The 23,267-nt window shown below is 44.0% G+C and overlaps 1 protein-coding gene across 1 annotated transcript; it reads left to right on the top strand.

Moving 5' to 3' along the window:
- Positions 1-8,821: 8,821 nt before the first annotated feature.
- NEURL2 (neuralized E3 ubiquitin protein ligase 2) lies at positions 8,822-21,984 on the top strand. Its single transcript, XM_082272329.1, has 2 exons — positions 8,822-9,553; positions 21,618-21,984. The coding sequence occupies exons 1-2, from the start codon at positions 8,842-8,844 to the stop codon at positions 21,731-21,733; spliced, it is 828 nt and encodes a 275-aa protein (XP_082128455.1). The 5' UTR covers positions 8,822-8,841; the 3' UTR covers positions 21,734-21,984.
- The last annotated feature ends 1,283 nt before the right edge of the window (positions 21,985-23,267 follow it).

The raw sequence follows: 23,267 nt of genomic DNA, 5'->3' as shown, positions 1-23,267 counted from the left end.
CTGTGTATTACTACTAACCATTTAGTCGTGGTCAGTGTACCCCTCCTTTTCCTGTGTAAAGACTGACGAGAAAAAAGCATTCAGCACGGTTGCTTTTTCAGTGTCCTCTGTAACCATCCTCCCATCATCGTTAATTATGTGTGCAATATGCTCTGCCCTAGTTTTTTTGCTGTTGATATATTTAAAGAATTTCTTTGGGTTCTTTTTACTATCCTCCGCTATCTGTCTCTCAAAGTTGATTTTAGCCATTTTGGTTTCGTATTTACTTTTCTTATTTGCCTCCTTGTATTGTTGGGAAAACGATACTGTGCCCTCTGATTTATATTTCTTGAAGGCCATTTTTTTCCCCCTAATATGTTTTTTAACATTACGGTTTAGCCAGCCAGGTTTGGCTTTGTCTCTTCAAAATATATTTCCCATAGGAATGCACTGTGAGATGCATTTGTTTAATATGTTCCTAAAGCATTCCCATTTTTCCTCCGTGGTCAGTGTTCCTAGGGTTTGGTCCCAGTTTACCCTTTCCATCATTGAGCACAATTTGGGAAAGTTTGCCCTTCTGAAGTTTAGGGTTCTTATGTTCCCCCCTTGCCTTGTTATATTGTTATTTACGCTAAATGTGATCATCCTGTGATCGCTAGAGCCCAGGTTGTACTGGACTCCTACCTCCGAGATTAGGTCTGGGTCATTAGTGATCAATAGATCCAGGACTGCGTTTTCTCTAGTAGAATCCACCATGTAGTTGTCCTGTAAGGTATTCATAAATAGACGGGCCTTCTGTGAGTGTGTAGTTCCCTCTTCCCAGTGAATGTCGGGATAATTGAAGTCCCCAATATGATGACTGATCCCAGTTTTGCCACTTTACCCAACAGTGATATAAATTCCAGCTCTACCTCCTTTCGAAATGTACTTTTTTATTCTTCTTCAGGGGTGCATAGACATTAGGAAAGGGAGTTACCTTCTATAATGAGAACATAATATTAGAAATGTTGCATATAATATATACAATACATTTTTATGAATAACTTTATTATTGTATTTGTGTATTATTAATACCTGTGTAGAAGTGGTTAAGCATTAGACAAATAACCAAGGTTAAAAGAAATAGAAAATCACGGCATAATGTCCTCCAAACATCACCAAGGGACAACGGGGGCACAACGCCCAACCTATGAGTCACTGGGGTCAGCAGGGTCACAGCAAAAAAGAATTGTGCGTTTGGCACTATTAAAGCAAAATAAATTAAATAAATTAAATGGACCACTGATGAGCACCCGTGTCATGTAACTGAAGGTTGTTTGAATACCTACATTCAAGTGTCCATGCAGTGCCAGCAACTTTCAAGCATCCTCCATTTTACAGTCACCAAAAATTAGGGAATGTCACTCTAATAGTGTTAATGTTCTACCATCTATAACAAAAAAATAGAATATCGACCAACAATCATACATTATGGGTTTGGCAGAGATGTATAGTAACTAAGTAGAACTACTTCACTACTGTACTTAAGTACCGAAAGGCGGTATCTGTACTTTCCTAGAGTAGAATTTTTTTCTCCTACTTCCACTTTTACTTCCCTACATTTTTTCGATAATTTCAATCTTCTACTCCAATATTTTTTTTTTGTGCTGCATAGTTACTCGTTACTATTATAAAAATTACCACTGCCAGAACAGTAGATGGCAGGTTTCATGAAGCTCAAAACATGTGTATTATCAGCGCATACGAAAGTAAATGCTACTGCATGTATAAATAAAAGCTGCAATTGAAATAATAAAAAACAATATAATGTTCAAACTTTTGACTTCTTTCTTTAATAACTACATAACACAGTACTTGTACTTTTACTTTCAGTACTTGAGTAGCAATTTTTTTTTCAAAACTACTGGTACTTTTACTTTCAGTACTTGAGTAGCAAAATGTTTTTAAAAAACTACTTGCAATACTTAAGTACAAAAAATGTTGAATACTTTAGTACTTCTACTCAAGTCTCTTTTTGATTGAGCACTTCCACTTCTACTCAAGTCACTTTTTGATCGAGCACTTGTACTTTTACTCAAGTATGGGTTTCAAGTACTTTATACAACTCTGGGGTTTGGTGAGATGAACATGAATATGTGGACCCCATATATGATCATGTCCATCTCACCAAACCCACAATTCACAATTTGTCACGATTCATTGTGCAATTTAAAGGCCCGTACACATGATAAGAAAATCGGAAGTAAAATTTCGTCCGACTAACGATCTGTGGATTTTCGGATCATTAGTATAGTGCTTTCGACAGCCGATTTCGGACGACAAAAACTGGATGTGCAGACTAAAATTTTTATCGTACTTGAACACAACGTCCAATTTTCATTTAATTAGTACAGTTTTCGTCCGAAAAAAATCATAAGAGCAAGACTAGGCATGCTCAGAAACTAAACACATACAAAACAATTCAACACATGACATCACTTCTGAAGTTGAATTTTGTTGTACGAGAATTTTCGTATGAAAGTAACCTCTTCACATATGAGACCAACATGCAACAAAAAGCGAAAGAAAATTTGTCCAATAATCTGATCGTGTGTACAAGGCTTTACTTATTGCCGTTTAAAGTCCCACACATGATTCTCTATCCACACATCTATTTAAGGGATGTTGGCAACCACCAGCTACAATTCATATTTCAGATATGACAGTAGTATTGTCTCTGGTCCAGTAGGACTAGGGGCATTGAGCACCTCGGGAGGATCATGTGCAGGATGCTCATAGGCTTGTGTTGTGAGTTGTTCTGCCATTCGCAGGTCCACTCGATTGCGGTGGTAGAGACTCCCTTCCAAATCCACAAGATATGAGCGAGGAGCAACTCTCTGAACACGGGTGCCCAGTTTCCAGTGACCAGTCCTGTCACCAGGCAGCGGATTTATACAGATTGGCTCTCCAATGCTTAGTTCAGGTAAGTCTTTGGCAGACATATCATATGACAGTTTGGAGATCTGTTTCCTAAGTGGCAGTTTCTCCAGTACACCTGTAACCACACAAGGTTCAAGCAATTTGTTTGCCACAGGTAATGAAGTCTTCAGTCTCCTTGACATCAAGCACTGTGCGGGACTACAGTCTACAAGAGTCACTTCTGAGAAGTTTTCCCGACAGATGTTGGGGGGGGGGGGGAGAGCTCAGAATGGAGCTTGTGGGGGGTGAGTTTCTTTCCTCCAATCAGCTCTCACACACTGTATCTGCAGCCTCTCTGCCTCCTCCTCTGTGCTGCTGACAGATGAAGAAAGATTTTTAATATGATCTGCACTTTTGGCCAACTTTTTTCTTATATCAAAGGTGGCTGAGCCAAGTGGTGTTGGCAGGGCATTTTCAGTAAAATTCAATGCTAACCTGGAGGTGTTATGTACACCAATGGTGTACTGAATGTCTCAGAAATGTTATTTCCTGCTTTTGTGATTGGCTCACTGAATTTCCCAGATGTCTGCTCTAATATGCAAGTCAACTGTTAGGCATTCCCTGCAAAAGGAATTTCAGTTTTGGTGAGATTGTCCCCAAGGGTAAATACTTCTAAAGGGATGCAGACAATGCAACTTTTTTCATCAGAATACGTGTGCACTAGGTGATTTAATTAAACCAGACCCTCGCATTCAGAATCAGTCTGTAAAGCATAAAGTGAAACAAAGAGCTTTTTTTTTGGAGCAGAGCATCTACTATAACATGCCTCCCCTCTGATCAGTGGCGGCTGGTGCTCCATCAGTCGGGGGGGGGGCGTCAGACAGACCCCCCCAATCACTTCAGCCCGCACCACCATATCCCCCCGTGCCAGTTTACTTACCTTGCTCCGAGGGACTGACAGGAGGCGGCGGCTTCCCCCTCAGACTCCATGTTCCCTCTTGGCGGCCGTCTCCTCCCTCCTTCTTGGCCAATAGGATGCCTTCTCCTTTCGACCAATCGGGAAACAGGTCTCAGGACCCACTTCCTGATTGGCCGGGAGGAGAATCAGTGTGGCAATAGCGAATATTCATTCGCTATTGTCATACAACTGGGTGGGCTCGGGGCGCAGTGCTCTGTGCCCCGAGCCCACCCTTTTTTGAAGCCTTTTAGAGCCTCTGGCTCTAATCACGTGCTACAAAAAAAAAAAAAATTGGAATCCATGCATCCGGCTCCCTGCATGTATATTAGGGGGGCGGATGCATGGATGGGGGGGCGGCGCACCTGCGCCCCTAGTAGACAGGCCGCCACTGCCTCTGATAAGTTTTCTGTGTGCGGCTTGCAAGGTGCCACACAGTCTCTTCTTCAACATCCTCATGGTCGATTTCTTTGCAAGCATGCCACAATCTCCATTCAGTGGATATGAAGAGTTCTTACTCTGTACTCTCTTGGTAAACAAACTCTAAGTGCCGGTTCACACATATGCGATACGGGAACCTTGCAAATCCACTGAGGGTTCCCGCATCGCACTCAACTCACAGGCTGTTCACACTGCCATATGCAATTCGCTGGGGTGTCAATAAAAAGTCAATGACACCTCCAGATCAGTTTGCATATCGCAGTGCAAACTGTCAGTTTGGACATGAAACGGATCGCATAGGTGTGAACACCCATGTGAGCCGATTCTGGTGCGGACCAAAAAAAGGGTCCTGTGCGTCTTTGGTCTGAATGCGATGCAAATTGAACCATACAATCTGTATGGCTAAATTTGTAATGCACAGACATCGCGTGTGATTTGCAGAGCAATGCACTGCGAATCACGTGCGATGTCTGACATTGCATATGTGCGAACCGGCACTCAGTGGAATTGATTACAGCTCGCCCCTTAGTACACAGGACCCAGAGGAATCTGAAGATGCTGTGCAGCCTGCTTGGGAACTCTGTGCAGTTTAGATATGTAAGTATGAGATCTGTTGTATGTTGGAGGAGGGGGGGAGGCACAAAAAGTGATACTCCGCTAAAAGTACTATAGTTAAAGGTTAAAGTGTAAGTCCAGGCAAAACCTAACTAACGCTAAACCTGCTCTGTGCCACATTCTAACCCTAATCTATCTAACCCTGTAATTACTTACTTACTATTGCTGTACTTACCCATTCTGCAGCCGATCCGGTCCAGCGGCGTAAGGTCTGTGCAGGAGAGGACCGACAATGGCTGTGAAATGCTTGGGAAGTGACATCACCCATAGACTGACTATGGGGCTTCCGTTGTCGGCTGCCTCCTCTGCACCTGCCTCCACACTGAAGCCACCGTTGACAGCTGATGCTGGGGCCAGACTGGATTGGCTGCAGAAAAGGTAAGTACAGCGATTTTTGCTTTACATGGTTAGAGAGATAAGGTTTAGAATGTGGCAAAGAGCAGGTTTAGCGTTAGTTAGGTTTGCCTAAACTTCTACTTTAAGTTCACCTTTAGAACATGTAACATCCCCTGCATCCTTTCCTCCCCATCACCCCATTCCTGTGACGTGGTTGGGGAATCTCATCCCTGCACCAGCTGCCAAAATTAAAAAATAGCGTAGCTGTGCAGAGCTTCACCCATATGGCCATGTCATTCATTTACAGAAATCTGTGAATTAATAAACTACAAGTACCATAGCCCATAGCGGCGGGCGGCTTGTAGTTCTCAATTAACTGCTAAGGTGCTGGCGAGCGCTCTCATAGTTCATTGATTGTTCTTGCAATTCAATAACTGCCTGCCTGTATGGGAGGTGCGAGCAGACAGTATACTGAGAATCTGCAGGATCCTGGCCTTGCACCTATGATCTGCTGGTCACAGGTGCAATGCTTTACAGGCTTGAGTGTAAAAAAAATAATCAATGCGCATTTTTTTACCTGCAAAAAGATGTGCATTTATTATTTATTTATTTTTTATAAAAGGTGAACTTATACTTTACCTCACCACATACATTACAATCTTACTGTACAATCTCCTTTAGATCCACCAACAGTGGCGGCTGGTGCATTGGGGGCGCAGGGGCGCCACCACCCCCCCCCCCCCCTCCTATCCATGCGTCTGGCTCCCTAATCTACACACATCGGACGCATGGAGTTCAATGGGGCTTTTTTTTTTTTTTTGCGCCCTGAGCCCACCCAGTTGTGTGACAATAGCAAATGAATATTCGCTATTGTCGCACGGATCCTCCTCCTGGCCAATCAGGAAGCCGAAAGCAGAAGCCATGCCATTGGGCCATGGAGGGGGAGGGAGGAAACGCAGAAGACAGGGGGAAAAGCCTGTTCTCCCTCCACATATCCAGGCAAGGTGAGCTGGCAGGGGGGGGGGGGGGTGTTATGGTGTGCGGTCTGGTGTGGTCCGGGGAGGGTAGTAAGGTGTGGTCCGTCTGCCACCCCCCCCCCCCGACCCATGGAGCACCAGAAGCCACTGTCCACCAACAACTATGTAGTGCAAGGGCCTGCCTGATTGGATGCAGACTGAATGGATTTTTAGGCAGGTCCTCATTATTATTATTATTATTATATAGTATTTCTATAGCGCCAACAGTTTACGCAGCGCTTTACAACTTGAGGGTAGACAGTACAAATACAATACACTTTAATGCAGTAGGAATCAGAGGGCCCTGCTCGTTAGAGCTTACAATCTAGGAGGGACGGTCAAGAGATACAAGAGGTAATAACTGTGGGGGATGGGCTGATGGAGAAAATAAAAGTACAGTTGTTAGGTGGTTGCCAGATAGGTTTCTCTGAAGAGATGTGTTTTCAGGGATCGTTTGAAAGTAGACAAAGTAGGAGCTAGTTGGACAGATGGGGGTAGAGCATTCCAGGGGATGGGAGAGGCTGGGGAGAAGTCCTGGAGGCGAGCATGGGAAGTGGTTACAAGTGAGCTAGAGAGCAGGAGATCCTGGAAGGAATGAAGAGAACGAGTTGGTTGGTATTTTGAGACCAGATTAGTGATGTAGCTGGGCGCCAAGTTATGGATGGATTTGTAAGTTATGCTTAGTAACTTGAATGTAATTCGTTGGTTGAGTGGCAGCCAATGGAGGAATTGGCAAAGAGGGGTAGCAGACACAGAGCGGTTTGCAAGGTGGATGAGCCTGGCAGCAGTGTTCATGATGAACTGAAGGGGGGATAGTCTTTTTAAAGGTAACCAATGAGAATGGAGTTGCAGTAATCGAGACGAGAGATGACCAGGGAGTGGATTAGAAGCTGTGTGGCATCATTGGTTAGGAAGGGACATATCATATTACATAGTTATGATAAATCCCAAGTTGATTGTGCAATCAGTGTGTAAAATGTATGGTGAGCTTAGGTTTAGTAAAATAAAAATAAGGAACACATAAAATGACAATTGCTTGCCTGTTTTAACCACTTTGCCGCTGCTCACTAGAGCTCTACTGCGGCAAAGTGGCTCGATAACGTCTGGCGACGTAGACCTACGTCACCAGACATTGCCCTCGCTCCCGCTGTATTCAGTCACAGCGGGAGTCGGGCCAGGGGAGGAGCGGCGGCGATCGCCGCTGCTCTTCCCCGATTGTCGGGGATCTAGTGTGGAGATCCGCCCACTTGTGTAAACAGAGCGGGCGGATCTCCTAAGTGACAGACAGGGTCAGATTGCAGGGTTCAGCATAGCTGAACCTACGATCTGTCCTTGTGTCACATAGTCCCTTCCCCCCACACATGTCAGTAAGCACCAGGCATACATTAACCCCTTGATCACCAATAAAAATTAACCCCTTCCCTGCCAGTGTCATTTTTACAGTAACAATGCATATTTATAGCACTGATTACTGTAGTAATGTCACTGGTACCCCCAAAAGTGTCAAAAATGTGAGTCAAGGGGCCGATCTGTCCGCCGCAATGTCGCAGTCCCGCAAAAAAAATTGCAGATCGCCGCCATTACTAGTTAAAAAAAACACCAAAAACGACAGAAATATTTCCCTTAGTTAGTAAACGCAATAACTTTTGCGCAAACCAATCAAAATATGCTTATTGCGATTTTTTTTACCAAAAATATGTAGCAGAAAACAAATTGGCCTAAAATGATAAAAAAATGTAGATTTTTACATTTTTTGGGGGGGGGGGAATTTCATATAAAAAATTGTGAAAAATATATTTATTTTTTCAAAATTGTCGCTCTTTTTTTGTTTATAGCGCAAAAAGTAAAAATCGCACAGGTGATCAAATACCACCAAAAGAAAGCTCTGTTTGTGGGAATAAAAAGGTCGTAAATTTTGTTTGCGTACAGCATTGCATGACTGCGCAATTGTCAGTTAAAGTCGCACAGTGCCGAATCGCAAAAAGTGGCCCAGACGTAAGGCAGCAAAATCCTCCGGTGGTAAAGTGGTTAAGAAGCAGATACCTGCTAACTGTCCAGACTGGTTGTCCAATCACCATTGTGCCCCCTTTCTTTTTTTACAGGCATTAATATTATTAGTAGGAAGGATTTATATAACTGTTGGGCAGCACTCTACAGTATAAAGAGAGACAATACAGTTTCTATACATTTCAATACAAGCGGTTTGGGAGAACCCTGCTCATGAGAGCTTACAGTACAAGCTAATAGGGAAGAGTATAAAAGATCTGCTCAGCAAAGCCAAGAACAGATATCATTGCAGTATGTTTAATTAGCTTATATGCTATTAGAACCATACTCGGCCTACTTTGACCAATTATTTGGTCTTACATTGGACATTCTTTATTGCATGACGAAAGATTTTATCAGAAATTGCAATTTGTTTCCAAAATTTCAGAAATTAGATTTTGCATGGCTTTCTACTCCAGTAGATTCTGTAATTAGATATTTGGAAGGTGTTAGTCAGCTTTACTTTCCCTAAAAGGCACTTCATTATACCTCCTGCAGCTGTTTCAGCACAGATAACCCAGACACTCTGGCCTTTTAAAAATAGCATCAAGCTGCATGTCATCTGAGCTCTGTGCTGGAGACATGGCCCTGCAATGGCAACCATTCACGTGCTTTCACCCTATCCATGGTACGAATGTTCGCCTCGACCCTACAGGAACACAAGCTACAAGGGTTGAAAGCTTTGCTAATGGGATCTGCTTCAGCCGAGACCCACTGGAACCTGGGCAGCTGTTTTTGGTCGAGATTGAGGAAAAAGAATGGGGGTGGTGTGGTCACCTAAGAGTTGGTTTGACAGCTCGAGATCCTCGCAACTTGGATGTTGTACCAGAATATTCACTGCCAGATCTTGTCAATCAAGGGGATAGCTGGGTATTCGCCATAACACGGAACCATAACAGAGTGGTGAACGATGAAGGAGAAAATAGCCCTAGCTCAGGAAAAGGGCTTCTTTCGGACCCTTACCTAAAAGTGGGCAAGTATAAAATTTCTCGTGACAAGCTAGTAGCACGAAGTAGGCCGGGCCGGTTTAGCCACATTTTGGATGACTTGTACAAAACCAATGTGCTGCCACCTACAGCCCTTAGGAGCAGGATTGGGGTATTGTATGAACCACAGTCAGATGGAACCCGTCACATGCACATCATCATTAACGGGGAAGATATGGGTGCCAGTGCCCGTGGAATACCAGCCTTACAGCCACTGTATGCCGTTGTTGATGTCTTCGCCTCCACCAAGAGTGTCCGAGTGATCCAGTTGGAATACGGATGTATGTATCACATTCAACTATTAGCTGAACACATTCCCATGAGGGAGGGGGGAATTCCCTAAAAGGGAATGTGATGACTCGATGACATTCAGAAGCAGCTGATAAACTACGCATTAATAACCAGCTATGAAACCAGTTTAAGAATAGTTGTCATCAACAGAATAGGAAGCAGCACAATCAAGTCATGAATTGATGGTTGACCTAAGAAGATTTACAACATTTTGGAAAATCTCTTGGGATCAGTTGCTGATTTTTGCTAATTCTGCTAATCTCCATTCATGAAACACACAAAAATCTCACAAGCTAGGGCTCACTGATAGTCTTGGCATTGGAGAACATTGGGGCATGTATCCAACCATCTCCCAATGCCTTTCAGATCAGCTTCTGCACTAAACAGGAAAACTTTGGTTGCCTGTGCATTGCGTTTAGGCAATGTACAAGAAGGGGGAACAGGATTGCATTTACTATATTGATGGCCGAGGGCCAGTGCTTAGAATGGCAAAGTTAGAGGAAGCAGCAAAATTCTAAAGTTTTCAAATTGTATACATTTTTCTCTAATTTTGTTTCCAACTCGTGGCCACATTTAGGTAGAGAATAGTAAAGGGAAAGGGGTGCAGGGGGAAGTCAGAAAGGCTTTTTATGGTTCAAGAAATAATGATATCTTACTTATTCTTATTTAGTTATTTATTTATTTATTATTTATTATTTTCAAGAAATAATGATATCTTACTTACTCTTATTTAGTTATTTATTTATTATTTTCAAGAAATAATGATATCTTACTTACTCTTATTTAGTTATTTATTCATTTATTTATTTATTTATTATTTATTATTTTCAAGAAATAATGATATCTTACTCTTATTTAGCTATTTATTTATTTATTATTTATTATTTTCAAGAAATAATGATATCTTACTTACTCTTATTTAGTTATTTATTTATTTATTATTTATTATTTTCAAGAAATAATGATATCTTACTTACTCTTATTTAGTTATTTAGTTATTTATTATTTTCAAGAAATAATGATATCTTACTTACTCTTATTTATTTATTTATTTATTTATTATTTATTATTTTCAAGAAATAATGATATCTTACTTACTCTTATTTAGTGGTCTGGACATGTAAAAAGTAGCTCTATATATACAGCAGATGCCAGCATGCTTCCAATAGCTCATTCTAGTGAACATTACATTAGGAGAATGCATATATACACCTTGAATTTGCTCTTGTGTGGTGAACATAACTGCTTTTAACATCTTTATACTGGATATACAGAGATACATACAGTAGTTAGATAGAAAAAAAAGACACCGTCCATCTAGTTTAACCAAAAGAAAAAAAAATAGAAAACCTCCATATCCAGAATCCAATGCCCAAAACTGATCCAGAGGAAGGCAGGAAAAAAGCCTAGAATGCATGATCTGATTTGTGATGGGGACAAATTCTTCTTATTCCGCAAAGGCAATCAGATATTCCCTGGATTAAGGTGGTTGTATACCCCTACATATACCAAGTGAAGTGACTGGTCTCAGGTGATACATAGGGATGAAACAAACCCCCCTACATACGTTGTACCTGTTTATTTGCAGTCTTCTCTTTTTGTCATATGTTTAAAGTCGAGTAGTTATAAAGCTTGTCTGAGCTGTCAGAAAAAAAGGGGTCAGAGAGCTGAAAGCACACTCTGCAGAGCTTAGTGAGGAGAACCCTAAAAGCTGATTGGAGGAAAGGGACTAACCCCCCTCCACACAGCACACAGGTACAGAGCTGAGGCTGTCAATCAGCTAGAGATCTCTTCCCTGTCACCTTTATTCCTTTGGTGTCAGGAAAACTTGTCAGAAGTGACTCTTGCTGATAGCAGAAAAACAAAGCAGCAGACAGGAATTACACTTAAGCCCCGTACACACGTACCGATTGGCGGCCGTAAATATTCGGCCGACGACCGATCGGCAAATTGTAGGCTTGTTAGTATGATGCTTCCGACAGCCGACAGCGCATTTTCGGCCGAACAGAATCTGTTGTGCAGGCATTAAAATTTTTGTATGCCAACACCAGAACGGCCGATTGTTCGCCAGTCAGTACAGAATTCGGCCGACAAACAGCCGATTAGCAAGACTGGGCATGCTCAGAAAAGAAAAAAGACAAGGAAAGTTAACCATCACATGACATCACTTCTGCAGTCGGCTGTTGTTGGCTGACAAAATTGATGTGCAGTCTTTTGCAGTTTTCAGCCGACGCGACAGCCCTGGACAAAAGATGGCCGATCGTTCGGCCGACGTTCGCTACTTGTGTACGGGGTTTTAGTGCTCCTTATTGAGATAAACACTATATAGGGATATGCTTTGTTCATATTTCATATCTGAGATTTACAACCACTTTAACAATCTCTGGTGTTATTATCTATAAATATTAATATACAGTTATATTTTGTGCATTTAGGAATGCATCCAGTTCTTTTAAAACAATCTACTGAACTAGCCAGAGCTGTTTTTTGAGGGAGTCTAGCCCACATTTTCATGGCTCTAACTGTGAAGAAGCCTTTCAGTATGTAGAGGTTTCCTCTAGATGCCTCCTTTTCCTTTGTAATGACCTGAAGTGAATATATATATATATATATATATATATATATATATATACGGTGATCATATCCAACCTTACTCCTCATGCACACAGGGAGTCTGTCAAAGCCCCTCTGAACACCAGCACTCCTGGCAGGAAAATGATGCTTACAAAAACGCACTGAAAGCAGCGTATTGCACACGTGTTTAGACACGTCTGGCATTTGAACTTTAATGCATTCTAACACACATGCAAGATAATGGCACTGCAACCCAATCATGCAATCAGGACTGGCAAAAGCTCTGTGTTTCCTCTCATCGTGCCTGACTTGCAGTCTCCACCCCGCAACACAAGAGTCCTTCAATGTAGATAAAAACAGCAACCAGGTTAGGATGAATAAAATTTCTCTTTATTTTGTCCAAGGAGTACACATGTTCCATTACTAACGCGTTTCATTCTAACAAGTCCTTACTCAAAGATAGACTGACATAACCAACTAGACAGATATATAGCAAGCCAAATATTGCATCAAAAATAAAATAAAGAAATACATATAGACTACATTCATAGTGGAATATCAATTCAGTTAGTTAAAAAAAAAAAAAAAAAAACAGCTACAAGAACCGAATACTTTCATGGGGGGGGGTACAGTTGGATGACACAGTTGGCTAACGTGCATTTGAATAACTGCACTTTATACAACTGTACATTATCTAACTGTGCATTAACTAACTGCCCATTATCCATTATCCAGGTTGCAGTGTCATTATCTGGCATGTGTGTTAAAATGCATTAACGTTCAAATGCCAGACGTGTGTAAACGTGCGTGAAATACGCTGCTTTTGGTGCATTTTTTAATATACTCTTTATTTCTCACTTGGTTGCCGACTTTATCCACATGGAAGAGTTAATGCACGCTATTGGCCAGAATTTTAATTTATTCTGTCTATTGGAATGCATTACCGCTCAAGCAATAGACGCGTCTAGGGTTTTTTCTGTTTTTCGGCTCCTCTCCTGAACGCGCGTTTTTTTTTTTTTCAGCCTGTAAACCCTTCTCTTCTAATACGCCTGTATGTGTGCATGGACACATAGGCTTACATAATCACCTTTCTAGATCTTTGATACAATATGGCTGATATTTGTAGTTTTTTTTTCCATCAGCTTACAGGGGCAGAGGGAAAAGTATTTCAGTGACATATCGGATTGCCCTGAGCAAGAACAGTTTCAGTTACTTGATGCATTAACACAACACATTTTCCAGCACTCTGTAAATACGGTAAATTCCCCAATTTCTATTATTCAGAAGTGCCGTCTCTTTCCTATACAGTAATACCTTGGTTTGCGAGTAACCTGGTTTACGAGCGTTTTGAAAGACTAGCAACTTTTTTTTTTTTAAATCTGTCTTAATATGTGAGCAGTTTAATACAGTATAAGCATGCCATTCCCTCTGTTACATAACATTATGTGTCCCTGTGCCTGCACTGTATATAAAACATTTATATAAATACATAAATAAAACATTTTCTGATTTCTACTGTATCAGAGCGTCTCCCGGCGCTCACGTGATTCCTCGTCTCTCTGCTCTGCCCGGTGGGCGGGGCCAATAACTCCAGCTGATGTCATCCAGGGAGGAGGGGAGGAGAGAAGCAGAGAGCCGAGGAGTCACGCGAGCGCCGGGAGATGCTCTGGTACAGTAGAAATCAGCATCTTTATATACAGTACAGACAGAGGAACACATATTGTCATTTAACCACTTAAGCCCCGGAAGATTTTACCCCCTTCCTGACCAGGCCCTATTTTGCAATTCGGCACTGCGTGACTTTAACGGACCATTGTGCGGTCGTGCGACACTGTAACGAATTTGATGTCCTTTTTTTCCCACAAACAGAGCTTTCTTTTGGTGGTATTTGATCACCTCTGTGATTTTTTGATCATGCGCTATAAACAAAAAAATAGCGACAATTTTGCAAAAACAACAATATTTTTCACATTTTTTTATATGAAATTCCCCCCCAAAAAAAATTTAAAAATCAAAATTTTTTAACATTTTTGCCCAATTTGTTTTCTGCTACATATGTTTGGTAAAAAAAATCGCAATAAGCGTATTTTGATTGGTTTGCGCAAATGTTATTGTGTTTACTAACTAAGGGAAATATTTTTGTCATTTTTGTTGGTTTTTTTTTTGACGAGTAATGGCGGCGATCTGCGCTTTTTTTTCGGGACTGAGACATTGCGGCGGACAGATCGGACCCTTGACTGACATTTTTGACACTTTTGGGGGTACCAGTGACATTACTACAGTAATCAGTGCTATACATATGCACTGTTACTATAAAAATGACACTGGCAGGGAAGGGGTTAACTTTATTGGAGAAGGAGGGGTTAAATGTGTCCCTAGGGGCGTGTTTCTTACTGCGCAGGGATGTGGCTTTTCATGTAACAGCAGAGATCTACGATCCTACATAGCAGGACCATATGATCTCTGCTGTTACACAAGGGAGAATGACAGGCGGCTTTGTTTACATTAGCCGTCTGCCTTTCTCCCTCTGTAACTGACCATCGCGAGTGACCGGCGGACATCGGGTCCGCCGGTCACTCGCGCGGAGGTGTCCGTGAACGAACGGGAGCGGGAGCATGCCTCCGGCGGCGCACGCTCGCCCCCTATTGGCTCACAGGCTAGTGACATACTCATACATCACTTTGCCTGCACGGGGGCTGACTGCCGCAGTATATGTACTTGCGGCGGTCGGCAAGCGGTTAACAGAGGAGACGGCATGCTTATACTGTACAGTAATGTACTTTATATATGATAGCAGCATATCTTTATTTATACCAATAAATGGTTGTGGAACGAGACATCTGAGTTTCCATTATTTCCTATGGGAAAATTTGCTTTGATATACGAGCGCTTTGGATTACAAGCATGCTGCTGGAACGAATTATGCTTGCAAACCAAGGTATTACTGTATCTGTAAAAACATTGTGGGTGGAGACTGATGTGGTTAGCTCAATGTTCTCTGCAAAGCACTTCAGAAAAAGAGTGTCAGCACTATAAGTGAGTCATATAAATAAATGCTTTGTCTTAAAAGTACTGAATTTAACACCTAATATGGGGTTTTAAGGGGAAATGAATGGTCTATAGATTTTCCTGCATGCACTGGTAGCTGAGCGTTCTGTGAATCACAATGAGCATGCACATGAAGTACTGTAAGTTATTGGAATTACTTTTAACCACCAGGTCTAATTGCAAAAACAAATGAATGGATAACAGCCCATTCAGACTGGCGCGACACGACTTTGTGGGGCGACCTGTGACGTCGCGGTGCACATTGAAGTCAATGCAAGTCGCCTCCAGGTCGCACCAAAGTAGTACAGGACCGTTTTTTTTAATTTGGAGCGACTTGTGTCGCTCCTATTAGAACGGGTCATGTACTACTCAATGGCGAGCGACCGATCGTGACTTGTCAGGCGACCAAGTCGCCTGACAAGTCGCGCTTGTCTGAATGGACTCTTAAGACCATCAATCAAAAACATTATTGATTGTTACATTGCTCTGATACAAACTGTTGGTGGTAGTTTGTCCTAAGCTGGGAACACATTATACAATTTTCTTGTACAATTTCCCTTTAGATTTAACAAAGCCATAAAATATGAGGTCAAACCTAAACATTTTCAATTTGTATGCAATCAGGCAGGCCCTTGCACTACACAGGAAAATGAACAAAAAAAATGATATAATGTGTAGCCAGCTTTAAAGCGGTTGTAAACCTAAAAAAAAAAAAAACCCTGCAAGCAAAGGCATAATGAGCTAGTATGCATCGCATGCTAGCTCATTATGAATTACTTACCTTAGAACGAAGCCCCAACACAGACCCCCGGATACCGCTGCGGGCGCTGCCATGATCCCATGGCGTCTCTTCCGGGTTCGGCGGCTCCGGCCAATCACAGCGCCGGAGCCGCCGATGACGTCATTTTCCGGCAAGCTCCCGGCAAGGGAAGCTGAAGGTCCGCCGGACCTTCAGAGCGCATGCGCCGCTCGCGTGAGCGTAACGGTTTAGGAGATATTAATTGTACCTACAGGTAAGCCTTATTATAGGCTTACCTGTAGGTAAAAGTGAAAAAAAGCGGGATACTACCGCTTTAACCCGTTCAGTCCTCTCTGCAACTAAAATCTGAAACTACTACAAACTCTGCTGACTCCAAGGTGACTCCAGCAATCATTCTTTCTTTTACACCGCTTGCCGACCAGCCACCGTAGTTTTACTGCGGCAAGTTGGCTCTGTCCCGTGAAACGACGCACCTGTACGTCGCTTCATGGGACCGCCAGCAGGGGTGCTCGCGTGCCCATTCGCCACAGGGGAAGTTAATCACCGGGTCTGGCAGCCGCAATTGCCGCTGGGCACCCGCGATCGCTCCCCCTGGAGACACAACGGCGGTCTGCCCTTATAAACACGGCAGACCACTGTTCTATCAGCAATGAACACAGGGATCCTCTGTTCCTCCTATTTAGGAACACAGGTCTCTGTGTTCATGCAGCAAGCCCATCCCCCCACAGTTAGAAAGCACCCCCTAGAGACACATTTAACCTTTTGACTGCCCCTGGTGTTAACCCCTCCCCTGCCAGTGTCATTATTACAGTTCCAGTGCATATTTTTAGCACTTATTACTGTAGTAATGTCACTGGTCCCCCCAAAAGTGTCAAAAATGTCAGTTAGGTGTCTGTCCCCCGCAATGTCGCAGTGCCGCTAAAAATCGCAGATCCTGCCATTACTAGTAAAATAAATAAATAAAAATTACATAAATCTTTTATCTACAGTAGTTTGTAGACGCAATAATTTTTGCGCAAACAAATCGATATACACTTATTGGGATTTTTTTTTTTTTAGTAGAATACAAATTGGCCTAAAATTATAAAAATAATAGATTTTTTAATTTTCTTTATTAGGAATGTTATATAGCAGAAAGTAAAAAATATTGTTTTTGTTTTTTTTTTTTCAGAACTGTCACACTTTTTTTTTATAGTACAAAAAATAAAAAATCGCAAAGGGGATGAAATACCACCAAAAGAAAGCTCTGGTTGTGGGGAAAAAAGGACATGAATTTTTTTTGGGTACAGCGTCACATGACCGCGCAATTGTCCGTTGAAATAACGCAGTCCTGTATCGCAAATATTGGCCTGGTCATTAAGGGGGTAAACGAGAGATCTTTGAGGGTACAGACCACCCATGTACTCAGTGTAGAGTTATTCACCTTAAGGTCATCACAGAGGACAAGGGGGCACTCTTTACGTCAAGAGCAGAGGTGTCAAACTCCATTTTATCAGGGGCCACATCTGCATTATGGTGGCCCTCAAGGGGCCATAGTAATAACTTAAGACTTTAAGGAGAAGTTCAGTTTTGGCTGTACTTCTCCTCTGGATCACAAGAGTGCAGTTCGTTCTGTTAGTTCTACACTTCTGTGACCCGTTATAAGCAGAGAGCGGGCCCACTGTTGACTAATGTCGCAGAGCCAGTCCAGGCTTGGGCAAGATCAGGACAATAAAGCTAGTCGCTGAGAGCTTAAGCTGGCCATTACTGCCCCTCCACAGCACAGCGCTCCAGTGAGGGGGGGGGGGGGGGGTGCAGAGTAGGTCACCACCTAGGTAAGTATGATTCTTAAATTTAAAAAAAAAAACCCATACATCTCTTTTGAGCTCTAAAGGGCAGATGGAGACCAGCATGGAGCCCACTGACACTCCCGTTCCAGATGGGGCAAGTCTGAAAAGAAGGATTGCACACTGCTGGTTTCATCCACAAGAAACTTTGAGACTGCTCAGACAGCACATGGCTCTGCCACTGTGTTCTGTCTGAGCAGTCTCCAGTGTATTGAGAAGTGCAGGATATGGTGGAGGAGTTCTGTCCTCCTCTCTGCTGCCAACTGCTAAGACAAGGGAGGGCAGAAACAAGGGGGGTACCGCTGCAGGAGAGATACGAGGACCACATGAAGTCGCCTGACGGGCCTTGTGTTTGACATATGTGGTCGAGAGGAAAAGAGATTTAAGGCTACGTTCACATCTTGGCGTTGCTATTACAGGCGTTTTTATGGGCGTTTCTTCAGGCGTTTTTATGGGCGTTTTTGCAGGCGTTTTACAGGCGTTTTTTGTGCAGGGGTTTTTAGATTGACTAGAGACCAATGGAAAATAAATAACAAATAACAGGAAGATACAAAAAAAAAAAAGAAAAGGAAACATAACAAAAGGCGAGTAAGGGCAGAAAGCACATAGCTGAACAAAATGGCGGTAAAAAAACATTAGTTGAAGTGCAAACCAGTATAGTGAAATGAAAAGCCACGCCCCAGAGCAGGGACCAAGCCCAGCGCAGACCAGTGTGGCAGCTGGGTTCCCTCAGGTCCGGGCATTCGGCCCCCTTTGACCCATAGCTCCCCCTCCAGTGAGACAGGAGAGGGAGAACCCCCACCCCCAGGTATCAAAGCAACCATAAAAATCAAGCACAACCAGCTATCCAGGCCCACCACCGCAGGGCAAGCGGCAATTTAGTGCCCAAAAGAGAAAACAAAAAACAGAAAAAAGAAGAGGGTAATCTCTGCCAAAAAGATCAAACGAGGGGTATCCACGCCCGGCTCCAGCGGCAATATAGTCATCAACAATTGCAAATCAGTCTAAGGCAAGTGTAAGGTCTGTTGTACCCACTGTTGAAATGTGGGGTTGGCCAAGGCCAGGAGGGCCAGGTCCAAGCTGGAGGATACCGGTAACGAGTTAGGGGCGTAAAGTCGCCACTGCGTCCAAGCAGCGTCAAACCCATCCCGTGTATCCCTACATATAGCCATCCACTCCTCAGCCTCCATAATCTCCTTCACCTTGCAAAGCCAATCCGCCTCACTAGGGATATGAGGGGTTTTCCAGTGGATAGGTATGAGGCGCTTGGCAGCATTGAGTAAGTGTGGGAGAGCGCTCTGTTTATATCTAGGGATGGGTATGGGGGGGGCATGTAGGAGGAAAAGCTCCGGCGAGTCCGGCAGATCCAGACCCAGGTCATCCAGAATGTGTCTCCGGACCATCTCCCAAAAAGGCCTAATCAGGGGGCACGTCCACCATATGTGAAGAAGTGCCCCCCTCTGCCCACAGCCCCTCCAGCAGCCATCCGAGACACTGCGGTGTCTCTGTATTTTTCGTCCTAAGCATAAGGCTTGTAACATGGTGAGGAGCACTGACAGCTGGGCGGTTGTGGCAGGGAGATGTGCATTATCAGGTGGAGATTATAGCTGGGAGAGAAGCACTGTCACCTGGAGGAGGTGCACTGTAAGCTAAAGATTGTGGCAGGTAAAGCTGAACTTTCAACTAAGCATTGTGGCATTAAGAGGTGCCCTGTCAATGAGGATTGTGGCAGGGAGAGGTACATTGTCAGATGGAGACCTGGGGACTTTAGTAGCTAGGAGAGGAGCACTGTCAGCTGGGGGACTGTGGCAGGGAGCGGTGCACTGTCAGATGGAGATTGTGGCTAAGAGAGAAGCACTGTCAACTGAGGGGTTTAGCTTGGAGAAGAGCACTGTCAGCTGGGGATTTGTGGTTGGGAAACGAGCACTGTCAGCTGGGGGGCTGTGGCTGGGAAAGATGCACTGTAAAGCTAAGGATATTGGCATGCAGAGGTGCACTGTCCACTAATGATTGTGGCAGGGAGAAGTACATTGTCAGATGGAGGTTGTGGCAGGTAGAGGAGCACTGTCATCTGGGGGTTTGTGCTTGGGAGTGGAGCACTGTCAGCTGGGGGATTGTGGTTGGGAGAGGAGCATTGTCAGCTGGGGGATTGTGGTTGGGAGAGGAGCACTGTCAGCTGGTTGATTGTGGTTGGGAGAAGAGCACTGTCAGCTGGGGCATTGTGGTTGGGAGAGGAGCATTGTCAGCTGGGGGATCGTGGTTGGGAGAGGAGCATTGTTGGCTGTGGGATTGTGGTTGGGAGAGGAGCACTGTCAGCTGGGGGATTGTGGTTGGGAGAAGAGCACTGTCAGCTGGGGCATTGTGGTTGGGAGAGGAGCATGGTCAGCTGGGGGATTGTGGTTGGGAGAGGAGCACTGTCAGCTGGGGGATTGTGGTTGGGAGAAGAGCATGGTCAGCTGCGGGATTGTGGTTGGGAGAGGAGCACTGTCATCTGAGGGATTGTGGTTGGGAGAGGAGCACTGTCATCTGGGGGATTGTGGTTGGGAGAGGAGCACTGTCAGCTGGGGGATTGTGGTTGGGAGAGGAGTATTGTTGGCTGCGGGATTGTGGTTGGGAGAGGAGCACTGTCAGATGGGGGATTGTGGTTGGGAGAGGAGCACTGTCAGATGGGGGATTGTGGTTGGGAGAGGAGCACTGTCAGCTGGGGGATTGTGGTTGGGAGAGAAGCACTGTCTGCTGGGGGATTGTGGTTGGGAGAGGAGCACTGTCAGCTGGGGGATTGTGGTTGGGAGAGGAGTATTGTTGGCTGAGGGATTGTGGTTGGGAGAGGAGCACTGTCAGCTGGGGGATTGTGGTTGGGAGAGGAGCATTGTCAGCTGGGGGATTGTGGTTGGGAGAGGAGCACTGTCATCTGGGGGTTTGTGGTTGGGAGAGGAGCACTGTCAGCTGGGGGATTGTGGTTGGGAGAGGAGAACTGTCAGCTGGGGGATTGTGGTTGGGAGAGGAGCACTGTCAGCTGGGGGATTGTGGTTGGGAGAGGAGCACTGTCAGCTGGGGGATTGTGGTTGGGAGAGGAGCACTGTCATCTGGGGGATTGTGGCTGGGAGAGGAGGACTGTCAGCTGGGAGACTGTGGTTGGGAGAGGAGCACTGTCAGCGGGGGGATTATGGTTGGGAGAGGAGCACTGTCAGCTGGGGGATTGTGGTTGGGAGAGGAGCACTGTCAGCTGGGGGATTGTGGTTAGGAGAGGAGCACTGTCATCTGGGGAATTGTGGTTGGGAGAGGAGCACTGTCAGCTGGGAGACTGTGGTTGGGAGAGGAGCACTGTCAGCTGGGGGATTGTGGTTGGGAGACGAGTATTGTTGGCTGCGGGATTGTGGTTGGGAGAGAAGTAGCATCACCTGGGGGGAATGTAGCTTCGAAACATGCACTGCCAGCTAAGGATTGTGGCAGAGAGCAGCTTACTGAGAGAGAAGCATTGTCACCTTGGGGTATTGCCAATATCAGGTGCTCTTAACAAGGTGGCATCTAGGGGCATGTGCCTACTGTGACTTATGGAGAACTTAAATTATTACAACTACTCATTGGTAATTGGTTCTCTTTAAATATGTTGGTGGGGTTAGAAGAAAACCACAACTGAAGAATGATGAGAAGGGAAGTTAATATGTACATGAATGTGAAGGATACAGAGCAGATAAAACACATGCAGAAAATGTGTGAAAGATATTTAGCAGTTAATAAACTGCTGCCTACGTAAAGTTGTACTTTAGCCTGTTTTTTTCTTTTTTTTAGCATTAAGTTATATACTCTGCATTATGATTTCAGAAGTCTTTTTTTGTTTTCCAGTTCCATCCCTGCAAACATTGTGCCGCCTTATCATCCAGAAACATATGATCCGCAGACTCGACATTGATGAGTTAGACCTGCCAGAGTTACTGAAGAACTTCTGCAAATTTGAGTGAAATATCTAGACTTTATATACTGATTATCAGATGTAGAACTACACAAAACGTACACACTGGAAGAACATGTTCGTCGCTTGGAGCTCACATAGGTCATTGCTCTGTTTTGTAATCCAATAAACATAATTTGAGGCTATACGGGCAATATTCAAATTCTGCAATTGTTTCATCAAGAGATCATTGTACTGTAATAAGGATCAGGTGTATGCTAAAATATTGGCCTCTGCCACACAGAGACAACCCTCAGGAACAGGCCCACTGCAGAGCGTTCACTTCCGTTTTCACTACAGTAACTATAGCTATGTCCCCGTTAGTAGATTTTTCAACTTTTTATTTTTTTTTTATAATCGTCTTTTTCCAATTCTCCATGAATCACTTCAATTGAACCTCTATTTCACCCATGCAAAGCAACAGGGATATTTAACTGCTGTCTTCCCCAGATGCACACACTAGCCTCCCCTTGCTCCTCTGCCACTATGTTTGGCCACCAGGAGATGGTACTCCGAAGCCGAAGTTTAACCGGTTGCCGACCGCCGCAAGTACATATACTGCGGCGGTCAGCCCCGGCCAGGCAAAGTGACGTATCTATACGTCACTTGCCTGTCACTTGCTTGTGAGCCAATAGCGGGCGAGGGCGTGCCCGCGGAGACGCGCGCCCGTCCCGTTCCCTAGGAAGTCCGTGCGTGTGACCGGTGGACCCGATGTCCGCCGGTCACTCGGCAATCGTCGGTGGAGAGGGAGAAAGGCAGGCGGCTGATGTAAACAAGCCGCCTGTCATTCTCCCCTGTGTAGGAATGGTGATCATACGGTTCTACTATGTAGGACCGTTGATCACTGTTCCTACACTAGTAGCCATGTCCAATCACAGTAAGAAGCACGCCCCTAGGGACACACTTAACCCCTCCTTCCCCAATAAAGTTAACCCCTTCCCTGCCAGTGTCATTTTGCAGTAACAGTGCATATATATAGCACTGATTACTGCAGTAATGTCACTGGTAACCCAAAAAGTGTCAAAAATGTCAGTCAAGGGTCCGATCTGTCCGCCGCAATGTCGCAGTACCGCAAAAAAAAAAAATCGCAAATCGCCGCCATTACGCGTTAAAAAAAAAAAACACCAAAATGACAAAAATCTTTCCCTTAGTTAGTAAACACAATAACTTTTGCGCAAACCAATCAAAATACGCTTTTTGCGATTTTTTTCTACCAAACATATGTAGCATAAAACAAATTGGCCTAAAATGTTAGAAAATTTTGATTTTTACATTTTTTTGGGGGGAATTTTATATAAAAAAAAACGTGAAAAATATTATTTTTGCAAAATTGACGCTCTTTTTTTGTTTATAGCACAAAAAGTAAAAATCGTACAGGTGATCAAATACCACCAAAAGAAAGCTCTGTTTGTGGGGAAAAAAAGAACGTCAAATTAGTTTAGGTACAGCATCGCACGACCGCGCAATTGTCCGTTAAAGTCACGCAGTGCCGAATCGCAAAAAAAACCCTGGTCGGAATGGGGGTAAAATCTTCCAGGGCTTAA

The sequence above is a fragment of the Pelophylax lessonae genome (assembly GCF_965119305.1).
Source record: "Pelophylax lessonae genome assembly, chromosome: 11".
Taxonomy (NCBI): Eukaryota; Metazoa; Chordata; class Amphibia; order Anura; family Ranidae; genus Pelophylax; species Pelophylax lessonae.
The sequence above is the reverse complement of the archived record's forward strand: the minus strand, read 5'-3'. Positions and strand labels throughout refer to the sequence as shown.